At 32.8% G+C, this 16,451-nt stretch overlaps 1 protein-coding gene across 4 annotated transcripts in view; it reads left to right on the forward strand.

Moving 5' to 3' along the window:
• The window catches only part of LOC125658466 (run domain Beclin-1-interacting and cysteine-rich domain-containing protein-like), a 29,941-nt gene extending 16,071 nt beyond the window's left edge, over window positions 1–13,870 (forward strand). For all 4 annotated transcript variants that reach the window (XM_048889730.2, XM_048889732.2, XM_048889731.2 and 1 more), the window contains 11 exons: window positions 1,236–1,272; window positions 1,427–1,565; window positions 2,071–2,154; window positions 2,308–2,384; window positions 3,403–3,467; window positions 4,148–4,448; window positions 6,371–6,449; window positions 7,829–7,903; window positions 10,769–10,862; window positions 11,081–11,153; window positions 13,620–13,870. In XM_048889730.2, the coding sequence (XP_048745687.2) occupies window positions 1,236–1,272; window positions 1,427–1,565; window positions 2,071–2,154; window positions 2,308–2,384; window positions 3,403–3,467; window positions 4,148–4,448; window positions 6,371–6,449; window positions 7,829–7,903; window positions 10,769–10,862; window positions 11,081–11,153; window positions 13,620–13,677 (1,082 nt within the window). In that variant the 3' untranslated portion in view covers window positions 13,678–13,870. The remainder of the gene's footprint in view (window positions 1–1,235; window positions 1,273–1,426; window positions 1,566–2,070; window positions 2,155–2,307; window positions 2,385–3,402; window positions 3,468–4,147; window positions 4,449–6,370; window positions 6,450–7,828; window positions 7,904–10,768; window positions 10,863–11,080; window positions 11,154–13,619) is intronic.
• Window positions 13,871–16,451: the final 2,581 nt, after the last annotated feature.

The raw sequence follows: 16,451 nt of genomic DNA on the forward strand, positions 1-16,451 counted from the left end.
TTCATATTTGTTTTGTGTATTGCTTGTGGCAAGACCTTTCCATTGACACTAGAATCTTTATCCCTATTGACTATTTTACATTTATTGCATGATAGTGAGGGAGATACGAAGATTTATTCACCCAAGAAAAATCATATTCCCCGAGGGTAATATGATTTTTCTTGGGTGAATAAATCTTCATATCTCCCGAACATTTATGCAATAAATTGTTTATTATACCGAAACAAAGCAAGACCACAAAATTGCATTTGAGATTGGAGTCCGCTCATCTATACATTGTACATGTATGTAGCTGAGATTGCCCTAACGGTAACACCGCGCCTCAACGAATTAGAAGGTACAAACAGCGAAATACAGTGATATGATAACCAGTTTTTGTTTTACCATTCTCAATGAATGCTGATTTACTTGCTTGTTTTTGTATCAACCAAAATCAGGGGATTTAACTGTGTATCAGAGAACCACATGTTTTGTGCCTTACGAATTATGGAAGTAGAGTGACTCGGACTTATTGTGACATCACAATACATTTCGTCGTCTTTGACGTTAAATTTATGGAAAATGCACGAGGCTGCCCAAGCGGTAAATATGAGAGGGGGATATGATGTTTGAGAGGGAGATATGAAGTTTTGTTATCCCTGGCTTGTGACCGTCTAGACCAATCAGATTACGCGTTGCATAGAATTCTCATACTGAGGTATAATAATACATTGACCTTTGACACACTTTTTAAAAAATTGAATATAAACCATATCTTTCAAATCATAAGTGGTACTGTTTTTATATTAAGCATATGTATTTTATGTGAGGACCTTTCCAATATTATCAAATTTGTTGACCTTGACCATTGATTTAGTTGTTGGAAATTTTCAAAAAAACTACGTCTTACAATTTCACTTTTTTGTAATCCAGGAGCATCAATATTTCACAAACACATCTTGTTTTTAGGAAGAAAATTATTAAATTTCATTGATGTATATGAAGCAATTTTGGTGTGTTTGAAAAGTTGAGTTTTGTTGGTGGATGAGAAAAATTTGCCAACAGTGAAAGTGCCAAAGTTTTCATTTATATAAATGACAGACCTGTTTAACAAAATTTTTATTGATAGAAAATCTTCCAATATTTCTGATGCCAAATTTACCTGATATACAGTTTGATGAGTTTAATACTTGTAATTCAATTCAATTATATTGTACATATAATTACATATGAATGAAAGGTAACTTCTTTTAAAGATGCTGATTTACAAAAAGTGAAACCTGAACGTCAAAGGTAATTATGTGAACGTTGTACTTAATGTAAATCCTAGAAACACTTCCTGGTTATCAAAATAACATTCTACTTGCTATTTTTTGTCGCTATAGTTCTGTGGAAATTTCAGAATAATTCTCCTTGCTACTGTTATATTTTATTTTTGTCGTTATAGTTCTGTGGAGATTGCAGATCAATCTGGTCTGTCAGCAGAGTCTGTGGCTATTCTTCTCTTAAAGAAATTCTCAGAGAAACAGCTTCCTAAGGCCTCAGATTTAGAATGGCTTGTCCCAATCTCAGAGGCACCACAGGAGGTGAGAGAGAGGGAGACTGAATGAGAGAGATTTAGATAGAGAATATTCAATCATGAGATTTTCTCAGACACCTTGGTTGGGGGGGGGGGGGGGGGGGGGGTAGAGAGCGAATTGATAACTGATTTATAAAGATATACATGTAGCATAGTAAAACACACTTATAACAAATTTACACTTATTGCAAAGTGATATTTATTCCCCCTTCAGAGGAAAAAAGTAAAAAATTTATTGGATAGAATGAAATTTGGTTTTTCGCTGACCCTGGAGGTTCGCTATAACCGTGTTTACTATACTTGTGCCAATAGGGGGCTGAACAGTATCAATATTGAACTGTGTTTAAATACCCAGAACAAGTCATGCTCCTGAATCACTGGCTCAATCTTGAACAAGCAAAATCCATTCAGGAAATCATTTTGTTGAAAGCTTGATTAAAAATTTAAGTATCTTTATCCCTGGCAATTACAGAATATTCTTTTTGATGTGTTTTTCCATTTCTTTTTGAAAGTTACTTCCCTTGCCGAAGTCTTACCCAATATCTCCTGATGATGGTGAAAGGGAAATTGAAGGCTTTACAAACTCGGTGCTAGGGGTAAGGAATAAGAGGCAAAAGAGACTTAACAGCAACTAGTATTGTCAGACAGATGTCCATTGTATGAATTAATCAGTTCTGTCGGACAGACGCTTATTCTATGAATTAGTCCTTGATATTATTGAATATGGTATTTGTGTGTTTTCACTTCAGGCTCTCAGATTACGAGGGAATAATGAGTGGGCTCCTCCCAGGTCTCAGATCATTTTTGACATTCATCCATATCAAAAGTAAGTCAATCCACATGATATCCACATCAAATTGAGGTCAATCCACTTCAAAAGTACCACGATCCACATCAGAAGTAACTCAGTCCACATCAAAAGTACATTAATTCCCATCAAAAAATTGTGTTGATCCACATGAAAAATAGGTCAATATACATCAAAAGTATGTCATTGCAAACATGAAAATAATCCATATCAAAATTAAGTCAATCCACATCGAAATTTCAAAAATATGTCATTCCACATTAAAAATAAGTCAATCCATATTCAAAGGAATTAATCTAGAGTGTGTTGTTGTATGTAGGAGGACTCCGTAAACATTTAGATTAACTATGTCAGAACTCAATAAACATTTAGATTTACTATGTCAGAACTCAGTAAACATTTAGATTTACTATGTCAGAACTCAGTAAACATTTAGATTTACTATGTTGGAACTCAATCAACATTTAGATTTACTATGTTGGAACTCAATACACATTTAGATTTACTATGTCGGAACTCAATAAATATTTAGATTTACTATGTCGGAACTCCAAAAACATTTAGATTTACTATGTCAGAACTCAATAAACATTTAGATATACTATGTCGGAACTCGGTAAACATTTAGATTTACTATGTCGGAACTCAATAAACATTTAGATTTACTATGTCGGAAATCAGTAGACATTTAGATTTACTATGTTGGAACTCAATAAACATTAAGATTTACTATGTCAGAACTCAATACATATTTAGATTTACTATGTCGGAACTCCATACACATTTAGATTTACTATGTCGGAACTCAATACACATTTAGATTTACTATGTCGGAACTCAATAAACATTTAGATTTACTTTGTCGGAACTCAATAAACATCTCAATAAACATTTAGATTTACTATGTCGGAACTCAATAAACATTTAGATTTACCATGTCGGAACTCAATAAACATTTAGATTTACTACATGTAACAAGAATTAAACTGTATTTACTCACACTGATGAATTATATTTTTGATTGACTGCTTTTTAGGAGAAGTGTTGTGATGGCGAAACAGAATTTCCGGTGCGCGGGGTGTGGAACTCGAGTAGAACCAGGTAAAAGAGCACAGAAATCTCGTTCGAAAAAAGCATGTGAAAGACAGTTACATTAGGAGACAACAAACCCAGTAAAATCGTCTCCCTTCTATCGTTAAAACATCTCCATTTTATTGTTAAAACGTACAATCCAATAAAGTAAATTTACGTAGAGTTGGCACATTGATTTTGAAAGGAATGGTTAGTTTATCAATTTATAGTAAAGTTATATAAACTTGAGGACACTAGCTACAATCAAATCAAACTTCTCTGTTTTCAAATATTTCTGTACAAAATGTGAATAAATATGCAGATCATGTCAAAATAGCAGCATTACAAACTACATTAGTCAAGTTGATGATATTATTGTGTTTACTGGGTATTTGTTTTTTGAGTTTTTCTCAATTGAGACACTCCGTAATTTCTTGAACTCCTTTCACACATTGAAAAATTGTTCTAAGTGCATCGTGTTTGTAAATAAGTATCAGTAAATACTCTACAGTAAGGAAGCTGTCAAATAAATCCCAATTTTATTAAAAACAGTAAAAATGCAAAGATTGGAACTCTTCAAAAGGAGGTAGTAAAATTTGTTTGTAGCAAGTGTCTTTAAATGTTTCTAATTTGATCAAAGACCTGAAACAACAGTACACTATTTTAAATAAAAAAACTAAGTAAAATTATACAATTTATTTCTATTACAGCTTACATGAAGCGGTTCAGATACTGTCAATATCTGGGCAAATATTTTTGTCAGTGTTGTCATAGAAATGAAATCAACTACATTCCCGGACATATCATTAGGAAATGGGATTTTAAGCAGTATCCAGTCTCTGATTTTTCATGGCGTTTACTCTCGAGGATTTTTAACGAACCTTATTTTAACGTATCCACAATTAATCCATTGTTGTTCAAAAAAGTGCGAGAGTTGGACACTATTCATGATCTACGACTTCAGCTGGTTTATCTGTGTAAATTCCTCTCCATTTGTAAATATTCAGAAAGGTAAGTTATTCACTATCTGCCATGTAACCTTCGGGGATTTAGAATAGATTGTGTAGATTTAGAATCAATTGTATAGATTTAGAATCAATTGTATAGATTTAGAATAAATCAGTATACCTTGGTTTCACTAGATTTCGATGTACACTAAATTTCAATGTGTTTATGGATGTGTGAGGCCATGAAATGAAGGCAGCAATGAAATAGTAGTGTATACTGTGGAATCATTAAATTCGTGGGGCTGATTGGATTGTGGAGAGTCTACAGTTTTGTTGGGCTGATTTTCGTGGATTGTTGAGATTTGACAGTTTTGTTGGGATGTAATTTTGTGGATTGTGGAGAGTCTACAGTTTGGTTGGGATGTAATTTTCGTGGATTGTGGAGATTTTACAGTTTTGTTGGGATGTAATTTTTGCGGATTGTGGAAAGTTTACAGTTTCGTTGGGATGTGATTTCGTAGGATATGGTTTCTGTACATTGAAACACTATATTAGTGTATTTAGTTGTGATTTAAATTTTGGGGAGACAGAGGCCTCCCCAAGATCTAATACTCCACATGCAGCAGCTCTCCACAAAATTGTTCATCAACAAAACTGTATTTATGGCAGATCCACAAAATTGTTTATCAACAAAACTGTATTTATGGCAGATCCACAAAATTGTTTATCAACAAAACTGTATTTATGGCAGATCCACAAAATTGTTTATCAACAAAACTGTATTTATGGCAGATTCACAAAATTTGATGTACTGTATAATTGGTGAGACCACGATGTAGAAGTGGGTCTGTCTCTTGTTTGATGATAACTTGGTCATGTTTGAGTATTTTCCGTGGAGGGGGTGGGGGGTATTAGTTACGTTAGGACCAATGCTTAGTTTACATAGAAACAACAAACTGCTTTTTTGTTTGATTTTTTAAATCTCATTCACTTATTTACATGCAAAAGTAGATAAAGATGGCGACTGTATGATGTATCTTTCTGTAGTGAAGCATGCTACTACACCACTTGCACGAAATGGTACAAAAATAATTCTTGCACAGCATGATTAACAGTTTCCACAGAACAATGAACAGTTTGCATGGAACGTTTTGCACAAAATGTTGCCCGCTTTGTGCACGGTCTGCACAGTTTACATGAAACAGTAGGCGTGGCTTGCATGCTTTGTGAACGATCTAGTTTGATTTTTTCCAGTAGTATTCAGTTATTCCTGGAGGTGGTTTAAAAGTAAAATATTTCAATATAGTATTCTATATAGTATATTCTATTTAATAAGCTTGATAAATAAATGATTCATTCATGTTTGACATGGTAAATTGTTCGTTTTTAATCAACTTAATAATTGCTCGAATTCCCATTAATGTCCATCTTTCCATATTGAAATAACTTGTGCACGATTTGCATGGTCTGTAAGTTTCTAGGAGTTCGGTTTGAGTGATCTGCACATTTCTTTGGTTTGTAAGTTTCTCGGAGTTCGGCTTGAGTGATCTGCACATTTCTTTGGTTTGTAAGTTTCTCGGAGTTCGGCTTGAGTGATCTGCACATTTCTTTGGTTTGTAAGTTTCTAGGAGTTCGGCTTGAGTGATCTGCACATTTCTTTGGTTTGTAAGTTTCTAGGAGTTCGGCTTGAGTGAACTGCACATTTCTTTACTTTGTAAGTTTCTAGGAGTTCGGCTTGAGTGATCTGCACATTTCTTTGGATGTGCCTTGATCTTCTACACAACGATTCTAACATAAAATGGTTTGCACAAAACGGTGAATGACTTGCATGAAGTTGCTTATATTGAACTATTTGCATGGAACGAATACTTTGGATATACAGTAGCACACTTCAGGATCTGTATCAGTGAATCCTGATGTCCGAGATTAAACTCTATGATTAGATTGATTGTATAATTGTAAATATTGCTTGTCCTATATTGACAGTGTTAAGAACGAGGTGAAGGCAACACCCTCCCACTGGCAGGGCGATGTTGATATGTATTCCCTGGGGGATCTGATCAGTGTAAGTATTTTATGTATGTAAATGAAACCTAATGTACTTAGATTCCTAAATATACGCAAGGAATTCATTATTTTCGCAAGATGCATCACTCGCAAAATGAATTTACTTGCTTTAATTTTCTGTTACTAAAATACATGCAAGATCTCTTGATTAAGAGACGACACACAAATTCATGTTCATGCGATTTGACGTATGTACGAGTCATTTCACTTTTAGATTAAGTACTCACGTAAAATAAGGACTCTACAGTAACTATATCCATACCAAGCACGGGATCGTGAAACAAACTCAAATCACCTGTAAGATGTTCAGTACTTTTGAACTGAAAACTCTTGATTTGCAGAGACACTAGAAATTTAATGAAACAATTTTGAATAACAATTTTATTTTAGAATGATTAACTTCTCAATATTTTCATCACAATATTCAGAATTTGACTTGAGTTTAGATGTTTCATGATCCTAGGGCCTAAACTTGTATCATCATAATATACTGTACATTTTAATGCTGTTTCTGTAAATATCTGAATCTTGAAAACTCATATTCTAAGGGTCCGCACTAAAACATTGAGAGTTAAATATTTTAAAAGTTCGGGAATCAACACTTTAAACATGTAATCCTGTTTATATCATGTTAGGTGGCATGTTCCAGTAAAATCTAGTTCTTTTTCCTCAAGTATAGTCTGCTACACTTATGTTGAAGTCACTTATATTGAACAATCTGTTATATTGAAGTCACTTATATTGAACTACATGTATCTGTTATATTGAAGTCACTTATATTGAATTATCTGTTATATTAAAGTCACTTATATTGAACTATCTGTTATATTGAAGTCACTTATATTGAACTATCTGTTATATTGAAGTCACTTATATTGAATTATCTGTTATATTAAAGTCACTTATATTGAACTATCTGTTATATTGAAGTCGCTTATATTGAACTACCTGTTGTATTGAAGTCACGTATATTGAACTATCTGTTAATACAGTCTGATCTAGTTACATTGAAGTCACTTATACTGAACAATTCTGTAATCTTACATTGTACATGTATACTAGTAATTAGGTCACAGTTATGAAATTTAATAAGATACTGTATACCTGTAATTAGGTTACAGTTATGAAATCTAATGTAGTACATGTATACCAGTAATTAGGTCATACATGTACTTAATGAAATCTAATATAGTACTGTATACCAGTAATTAGGTCATCATAGTTTTGTAATTTTACATAGTGTCTGTAAAAATTTTATTCGTATACCAGTTCTTACATCGTGGTATCACAGTATCACATCATACCAGTTCACTAATACTAACAGTTCTAATGCAAACTAGTTCTAGTGTTTTCATTCACTTTATTGTATATTTTCAGATAAAAAATAAATCCATGTTGATCAAGCTCAGGGACTTGGTTAGAGGTGCTAAAGATCATGTAGACCAATGTTCGGTAAGCCAATTTTGGATATCATTATGTCTGCTATGATATGAATATCTATTGACCAGTGTTTGGTAAGACAAAATAATTTGGATATCAGTCTGTCGGCTATGATATGAATATTTAATTACCAGTGTTCAGTAAGACATATTTCTCTGCTATGAAATGAATATTTAATTCTGCAGTTGTCCTTTTTTTCTCAGAATTCTGCAGTTTGAATAAAGTTGAAAAATATTTCATGAGTAAATATTTAAGGTAGCTCCATCCTTCTGAATTATCAATATTAATGGTTCAAAATGGAAAAACTATTAATTTCCACTTATAATATTATAGTTTAATTTAATGAATAACCAAAGAAAATGTGTTTGTTGCCACCTTTTAAAGAAGTTGGACACACATATTAAACAGAAGTATATACAATTGTATGTCAACACCAAAAAATTGCACAATTTCATTAAAAAGAATTATGAAAATACTTAAAAACTTGTTGAATTGACTAATTTTTAATGTCAACAGTTTCAAAAAACTGCTTCTTCACAAATATATATAAATGAATTGTGGATAAGGGAAATCATTGTACAATAGACATACAACAGAGGAAATACATGTACCAACATTGGAGTTATTGCCCTTAACAGCATTTTTTAATTATAGATAATTAATTATTTATGTAAAATATAAACTTTTTCAATATCAATAGTATCTCAGGTTTATTATTTTATCCAGTGAATAAAATTCTTCCAGAAGATATATTTCTGTCATCAATAAAGTAAAATATAAAGATTTTGCAAAAGCCTATGATGTCACGTGACGGTGGAGGTGCCTTAAGTATAGAATTATATGATATGTCTCATAATTCAATATTAATGGAGTCATAAAAATTCACAATCACCGTTAGTTTAATATTACTCACATTTTCAAAATATTTACAAGATTTATGGACACTCTTTTCTTGTAAATATTTATCATAGTGACGTCAGTCATGTTACAAGTGTGTAACAATACATATTGTCACGTGTGTATTTGTTACTATATTGAGAAAAATTCCCATCACCAATGTGTTTCTATCCTGCATTTTGTTCAAAGAAGATAAATGTGTGATCACCTCTAAAATGAAATATTGAAAATTTAATTGTAAGTATTAGACCATGAAAATTTGACTTTCATTATTAGACCATGAAAATTTGACTACCATTATCAGACCATAAACATTTGACTACCATTAAATTTAGCTATTTTTGTTAGACCATGAACATATGACTACCACAATAATGAGACAGTGAAAATTTAATTATCAATATCATGAGACTGCACATTTGATAACCATAATGATAAGACCACGAGCAATTGATTATTCATACCACTACACTTTAAACAATTGACAACCATTATAATAAGATTGTAAACATTTGATTGACTCGGTAATGAGATTGTGAACCTTTGATCAACTCGGTAATGAGATTGGGAACATTTGATTGACACTTTTATGAGATTGTGAACATTTGATCGACTCGATAATGAGATTGTGAACATTTGATTGACTCTGTAATGAGATTGTGAACCTTTGATTAACTCTGTAATGAGATTGTGAACCTTTGATCGACTCGGTAATGAGATTGTGAAAATTTGATTGACACTGTTATGAGATTGTGAACATTTGATTGACTCTGTTATGAGATTGTGAACCTTTGATTGACTCAGTAATGAGATTGTGAACATTTGATTGACTCTTTTATGAGATTGTGAACCTTTGATTAACTCTGTAATGAGATTGTGAACATTTGATTGACTCGGTACTGCGATTGTGAAAATTTAATTGACTCTGTTATGAGATTGTGAACATTTGATTGACTCAGTTATGAGATTGTGAACATTTGATTGACTCAGTAATGAGACTGTGAACATTTGATTGACTCTTTTATGAGATTGTGAACCTTTGATTGACACTGTTATGAGATTGTGAACCTTTGATTAACTCTGTAATGAGATTGTGAACATTTGATTGACTCGGTACTGCGATTGTGAAAATTTAATTGACTCTGTTATGAGATTGTGAACATTTGATTGACACAGTAATGAGATTGTGAACATTTGATTGACATTGTTATGAGATTGTGAACATTTGATTGACTCAGTAATGAGATTGTGAACCTTTGATTGACACTGTTATGAGATTGTGAACATTTGATTGACTCAGTAATGAGACTGTGAACATTTGATTGACTCTTTTATGAGATTGTGAACCTTTGATTGTCACTGTTATGAGATTGTGAACCTTTGATTAACTCGGTACTGAGATTGTGAAAATTTAATTGACTCTGTTATGAGATTGTGAACATTTGATTGACTCAGTAATGAGATTGTGAACATTTGATTAACTCTGTAATGAGATTGTGAACCTTTGATCGACTCGGTAATGAGATTGTGAAAATTTGATTGACACTGTTATGAGATTGTGAACATTTGATTGACTCAATAATGAGATTTTGAACCTTTTATTGACACTGTTATGAGATTGTGAACCTTTGATTGACTCAGTTATGAGATTGTGAACCTTTGATTGACTCTGTTATGAGATTGTGAACCTTTGATTGACTCAGTTATGAGATTGTGAACCTTTGATTGACTCAGTAATGAGATTGTGAACATTTGATTGACGCTGTTATGAGATTGTGAACATTTGATTGACTCAGTAATGAGATTGTGAACCTTTGATTGACACTGTAATGAGATTGTGAACATTTGATTAACATGCTAATGAGATTGTGAACATTTGATTGACTTGGTAATGAGTTTGTGAACATGTGATTGACTCGGTAATGAGATTGGGAACTTTTGATTGACTCGGTAATGAGATTGTGAACATTTTATTTACAGTTCTGTCAGGGATTTGGCTACATCTGCGAGTTCTGTGGAGATCAGAAGGATATTATATTCCCATTCCAGCTACAAACTGTCACTATTTGCAAAGGTGAATGAGACATGCTGGAATTTTTTAAGTGTGAAAGTCGAAGCATAGATCTGGCTCGGAGAAGCTTTCTCCTGTGTTGATAATATGATATATAAGCTCAAGATATGAATAATATTCATATACTGATAATGATGAACCTTTTATTTGTTGTCAAACATTTCCCGTAGTGTTTTCTTTTCAAATATTATTCGTTAAATGATGTGTGCTTTTTCCTGTAGATTGTTCCTCGTGTTTTCACACAACATGCTTTATGGAGGGAAAGTGTCCAAAGTGTGCAAGGATTGAAGCAAGGTAAGCATATATAACCATCCATCACTAGGAATGTTCTTCAGGGATGGTTTAAAAAGTAAGTTACATCACCAGGGACGTTCTAAAGGGATTGTATAAAAAGTATTCTACCAAAGTTATTGCAAATGTCAAAGGAATGCTGTGATCGTTGTTCTAATATGATATACCTTCATATGTATTAACCGATATTGAGAAAATTGATACACATCTTGCTTGCACTTTAAGTTTTGCTAATAGGCAATGACTAATAATTCAATTTTATAATCATAAGAATTAATCACTATATGTTGTAAAACAAATTCATAAATGACTGAAGAACATTTGTCATTCAGTATAAACCAATCATCTGCATTCCAAGTGTGATACATATGTAAACATGGCAATGTGCAGACAAGTTTTTCTTGAATTGTATTCATTCTGAAGGGATCGTATCAAAAGTAGTAATACATCAACAGGAATGTTCTGAAGGGATCGTATAAAAAGTAATAATACATTATTGCACTGAGGGGGTAAGTCACATAATTAAACGTCACTAAGATACTGTATGTGTGTACTTGAATCGCATATTCAGAATCTCGCGTCATCTGATCTGATGCAATGTGTGACGTAACCATGATTTAGGGCTTGTTCCGTGTTTGTTAATGGATTTTGATAAAACATGAATTCCACTAAAAACCAGTATACACACTATATTCCTTGTATGAGGTGTGTTTTAGATGTTCATTGCTATATAGGGATATTAGTGAATGACAAAGTGATATTACCTATTCAGAAAGTGATATCACTTAATCAAATAAGTGGTGTCTCCCACTCAGAAATCGCTTAATTGATATTGCTTACTCAGAAATCAGATATGTGATACTGTATAAGCAAAATTTTTTGGGAGGATTTAATTTTGGCATTATTAGCGACAGTGTTGAGATCGCTAAAATTGAATATTGCTAATATTTATCCCATATCTGAAGTAATAGCTATTTTTCTTGGAATTATAAAGTCGCTAAAATTAACTCTTGCTAAATATTGTATACCAGTCGTGTATGGAAAAATCGCTCAATTTGTGTCTGGCCAAAAATACCACTTACACGGTGTCACCTACTCGGAAATTAAATATAAGTGATGTCATCAACTCAAAACTCGAATAAATTATATCAATTTTTAAAAATGACTAATAAAGTGACATCACAAAATTAAACAATTCAGTTTTATCCATTATTATTTACATTGTCAGTTATGAACCTTTGATGCTTTTTTTTTGTATTTAATGATCAATGTGAATGGCGACAAGTGACCTTGAAATTGATAACCTATATTTACAAAAGAAACCAGTAAAACTGCAAGGCATAAATATAAGAAATAATAGTTTGTGTATATTGTGTGGAATATCGAAATAATGGCAGTATGGGGTAATCTGTGCAGAAATCAATTACACCCCATATCCATTGTTTTCAAACTCCTATAACATAAACTAGACATTTATTCTTGAAATAGTTTTGAGTATATCACTAAATGATTATAATGACAAACGATTATAATAATTATAATAATTAATGAAGGGGTGTAAACATAACACAAAGTTAATGAAGGGGTGTAAACACAGAACACAAAGTTAATGAAGGGGTGTAAACAGAGAACACAAAGTTAATGAAGGGATGTAAACAGAACACAAAGTTAGTGAAGGGATGTAAACAGAACACAAAGTTAATGAAGGGGTGTAAACAGAACACAAAGTTCATGAAGGGACATAAACAGAACACAAAGTTAATGAAGGGGTGTAAACACAGAACACAAAGTTAATGAAGGTGTGTAAAGAACACAAAGTTAATGAAGGGATGTAAACAGAACACAAAGTTAATGAAGGGGTGTAAACAGAACACAAAGTTAATGAAGGTGTGTAAACAACACAAATTTAATGTAGGGATGTAAACAACACAGTTAATGAAGGGATGTAAACAGAACACAAAGTTAATGAAGGGATGTAAACAGAACACAAAGTTAATGAAGGGATGTAAACAGAACACAAAGTTAATGAAGGGATGTAAACAACAAAGTTAATGAAGGGGTGTAAACACAGAACACAAAGTTAATGAAGGGGTGTAAACAGAACACAAAGTTAATGAAGGGATGTAAACAGAACACAAAGTTAATGAAGGGATGTAAACAACAAAGTTAAGGAAGGGGTGTAAACAGAACACAAAGTTAATGAAGGGGTGTAAACAGAACACAAAGTTAATGAAGGGGTGTAATTATAGAACATCATACAACAGTGATACATACACCTAAATACCAGAACCATTGAAATCATAGAATGACGTAAACTTTCCTGTGAATTTGTGATATTCCTATGTTCATAACTGCATGTTCAGTTTAAGAAGCATTTATCAGGCAGATTTGAAGTATTTTGACATTTTGGCATTGTACACATATTTTTAGTCTGGTACTTTTCTAAATTGCTGTTGATTTGAATTTTAGAAGGAGACAATTACAAGAGACTAATATTTTGGATTCTTCGGAGGAAAGCGATACATGAAACCAGGGAATCATGTCTGGAGTTGTGCAATTATTGTGATATTCATATTAAAACGAAGTTAAAAGTCATACTCTGTTATGCTTGAAACAAAACTCCTTGCAGTATGTAACTTCTACAGACAGCAGTATGCGTTATTTATCTGTACAATTATTTTACAAATTTTTTTTATACTGAAATAAATTCATTAAACCTGTGCAGCCTTCTATATGAATAGTTGTGATTAATCATAACTATGTGTTGTAAGGTGTGAAAAAGCTGTGACAAGGTATTAAAAGGTGTAAAAGGGTCAAAAGGTGTAATAAACTGAGACAAGGTGTCAAAAGGTGTAATAAACTGTGATAAGGTCTTAAAAGGTGTAATAAACTGATAAGGTGTTGTAAGATGTGACAATGTGTTTTAAGGTGTGACAAGTTCTTACAAACTGATAAAGTGTTATAAGGTGTGACAAGATGTTGTAAACTGTGACAAGGTGTTATAAGTTGTGACAAGATGTTATAAGGTGTGACAAGATATTATAAACTGTGACAAGATGTTATAAGCTGTAACAAGATGTTATTAGGTGTGACAAGGTGTTATGAACTGTGGTAAGGTGTTGTAAGTTGTGACAATGTATTATAAGGTGTGATAAGGTGTTAAAAGCTTTGACATGGTGTTATAAGGTGTGACAAGGTGTTATAAGGCTTGACAATGTGTTATAAGATGTTATAAGCTGTGACAAGATGTTATTAGGTGTCACAAGGTGTTATGAACTGTGATATGGTGTTATAAACTGTGACAAGGTGTTATAGGGTGTGACCAAGTGTTATAAGCTGTGATAAGGTGTTATAAGCTGTGACAAGATGTTATAAGCTGTGACAAGATGTTATTAGGTGTCACAAGGTGTTATGAACTGTGATATGGTGTTATAAGCTGTGACAAGGTGTTATAAGCTGTGACAAGATGTTATGAACTTTGATAAGGTGTTATAAGCTGTGACAAGATGTTATAAGGTGTGACAAGGTGTTATAAGCTGTGACAAGATGTTATAAGGTGTGACAAGATGTTATTAGGTGTCACAAGGTGTTATGAACTGTGATAAGGTGTGACAAGATGTTATAACCTGTGACAAAATGTTATGAACTGTGATAAGGTGTGACAAAGTGTTACAAGCTGTGACAAGATGTTATAAGGTGTGACAAGGTGTTATAAGCTGTGACAAGATGTTATAAGCTGTGACAAAATGTTATAAGGTGTGACAAGGTGTTGTAAACTGTGACAAGATGTTATGAGGTGTTGCAAGGTTTCATAGGGTGTGATAAGGTGTTATAAACTGTGATAGATGTTGTAAGCTGTAACAAGGTGTTATAAGCTGTGACAAGATGTTATAAGCTGAGACAAGATGTTATAAACTGTGACAAGATGTTATAAGGCATGGCAATGTGTTATAAGCTGTGACAATATGATAAAAGGTGTTATAAGCTATGACAGTGTGTTTATAAGTTGTGACATGACCGACAATGTTTTTCTTTGAAGTTGACAGTACAATAACTAAAATACAGAACACTGTTCAGTGGGCGTTCCCTATGCAAATGACCCAAACTATACAACAACTAAAATAAAGAACACTTGAATCAGGGAACATCCAATTTATTTTTAGAAATAAACAAAAAAGAAATGACTAGATTTTTATTTCATAGCAATATAAAAACTGAAAAAACGCAGAAAACAGCTTCTTTATGCCGTTGAGAGACAACCTGAGCATAATTCACTTCATAGAGAAAGTAAAATTACACATACTGAACACTGCTGGAATCCTTGAAAGGCTCACGCTTTGCGGACTCGTTCTGGGTTTCTTTGCACATGGGTTCGCTGAAACCTGACGGGTCATCACCGTGTATCGCTCTCGCCTCAAGCCCCGCCCTGTATCTCTCGTACACCAGGGAACTCGTACTCTAAATATTACTTATGACTGTGACAAGGTGTTATAAGATAAAGATATTCTTTATTTCCTCCAAATTAATGGAGAGTTTATCATAATCAAATTATAAACTTATTTGAACAGAACAGGAAAAAAACATATTTATATTATGTACATATTTGAAACTAACGATTACAATCTACAGATTACGGCAGTCTATGGCCAAAAAAAACCCCTCTATTTTTATACAATGTATTTGCAACAGTTTGCATGATTTGCTTCTATTTTTTTAAAGCTTGTACCTTGAACACAACCGATTAAAGATAAAAATTGCTATTCATGATCTTGATATTCAAACAAAGCATACTCTTCTACACTGAGTATTTGTAGAATATTTTCAAGCATAGTATCTCTGTCTTCCAAAAGGTTAAAACAGCTTAGCACAAGATGCATATCAAGATAATGCGTATTCCTATTACATAATGAACACAATTTACAAACATTTTTCATTGAAGACACTTGTACTAAAAAGTTAATCAACACTCTTTTGGACGGATCGTCCTTAACAAATTTGCCATAATCTATTAGGCCTCAGCTTTGTGTGTAGTTTCCTGAAAAAGTACATATCTGATTTTTTGAATCTGAACTGGATTTTAATATTTTTTGTGATACAAGTTTCTCGTTTATTTGTGTTGGTGTCATAATTGCTGCACCCTGCGCACGCAGTTATAAATCGGTTTTTATAAACAATCTCTTGTACTGCAGATACATCAAATCTTGTTCATCTGTTCAGTTCACAAGTCCGACTGAGCAGATTAGAGTTTCACTCATTTTCTGCTTCCTGACTTGCCAGTGTAGCGATTCCGATCTGCACATA

The sequence above is a fragment of the Ostrea edulis genome, chromosome 9 (assembly GCF_947568905.1).
Source record: "Ostrea edulis chromosome 9, xbOstEdul1.1, whole genome shotgun sequence".
Classification (NCBI taxonomy): Eukaryota; Metazoa; Mollusca; class Bivalvia; order Ostreida; family Ostreidae; genus Ostrea; species Ostrea edulis.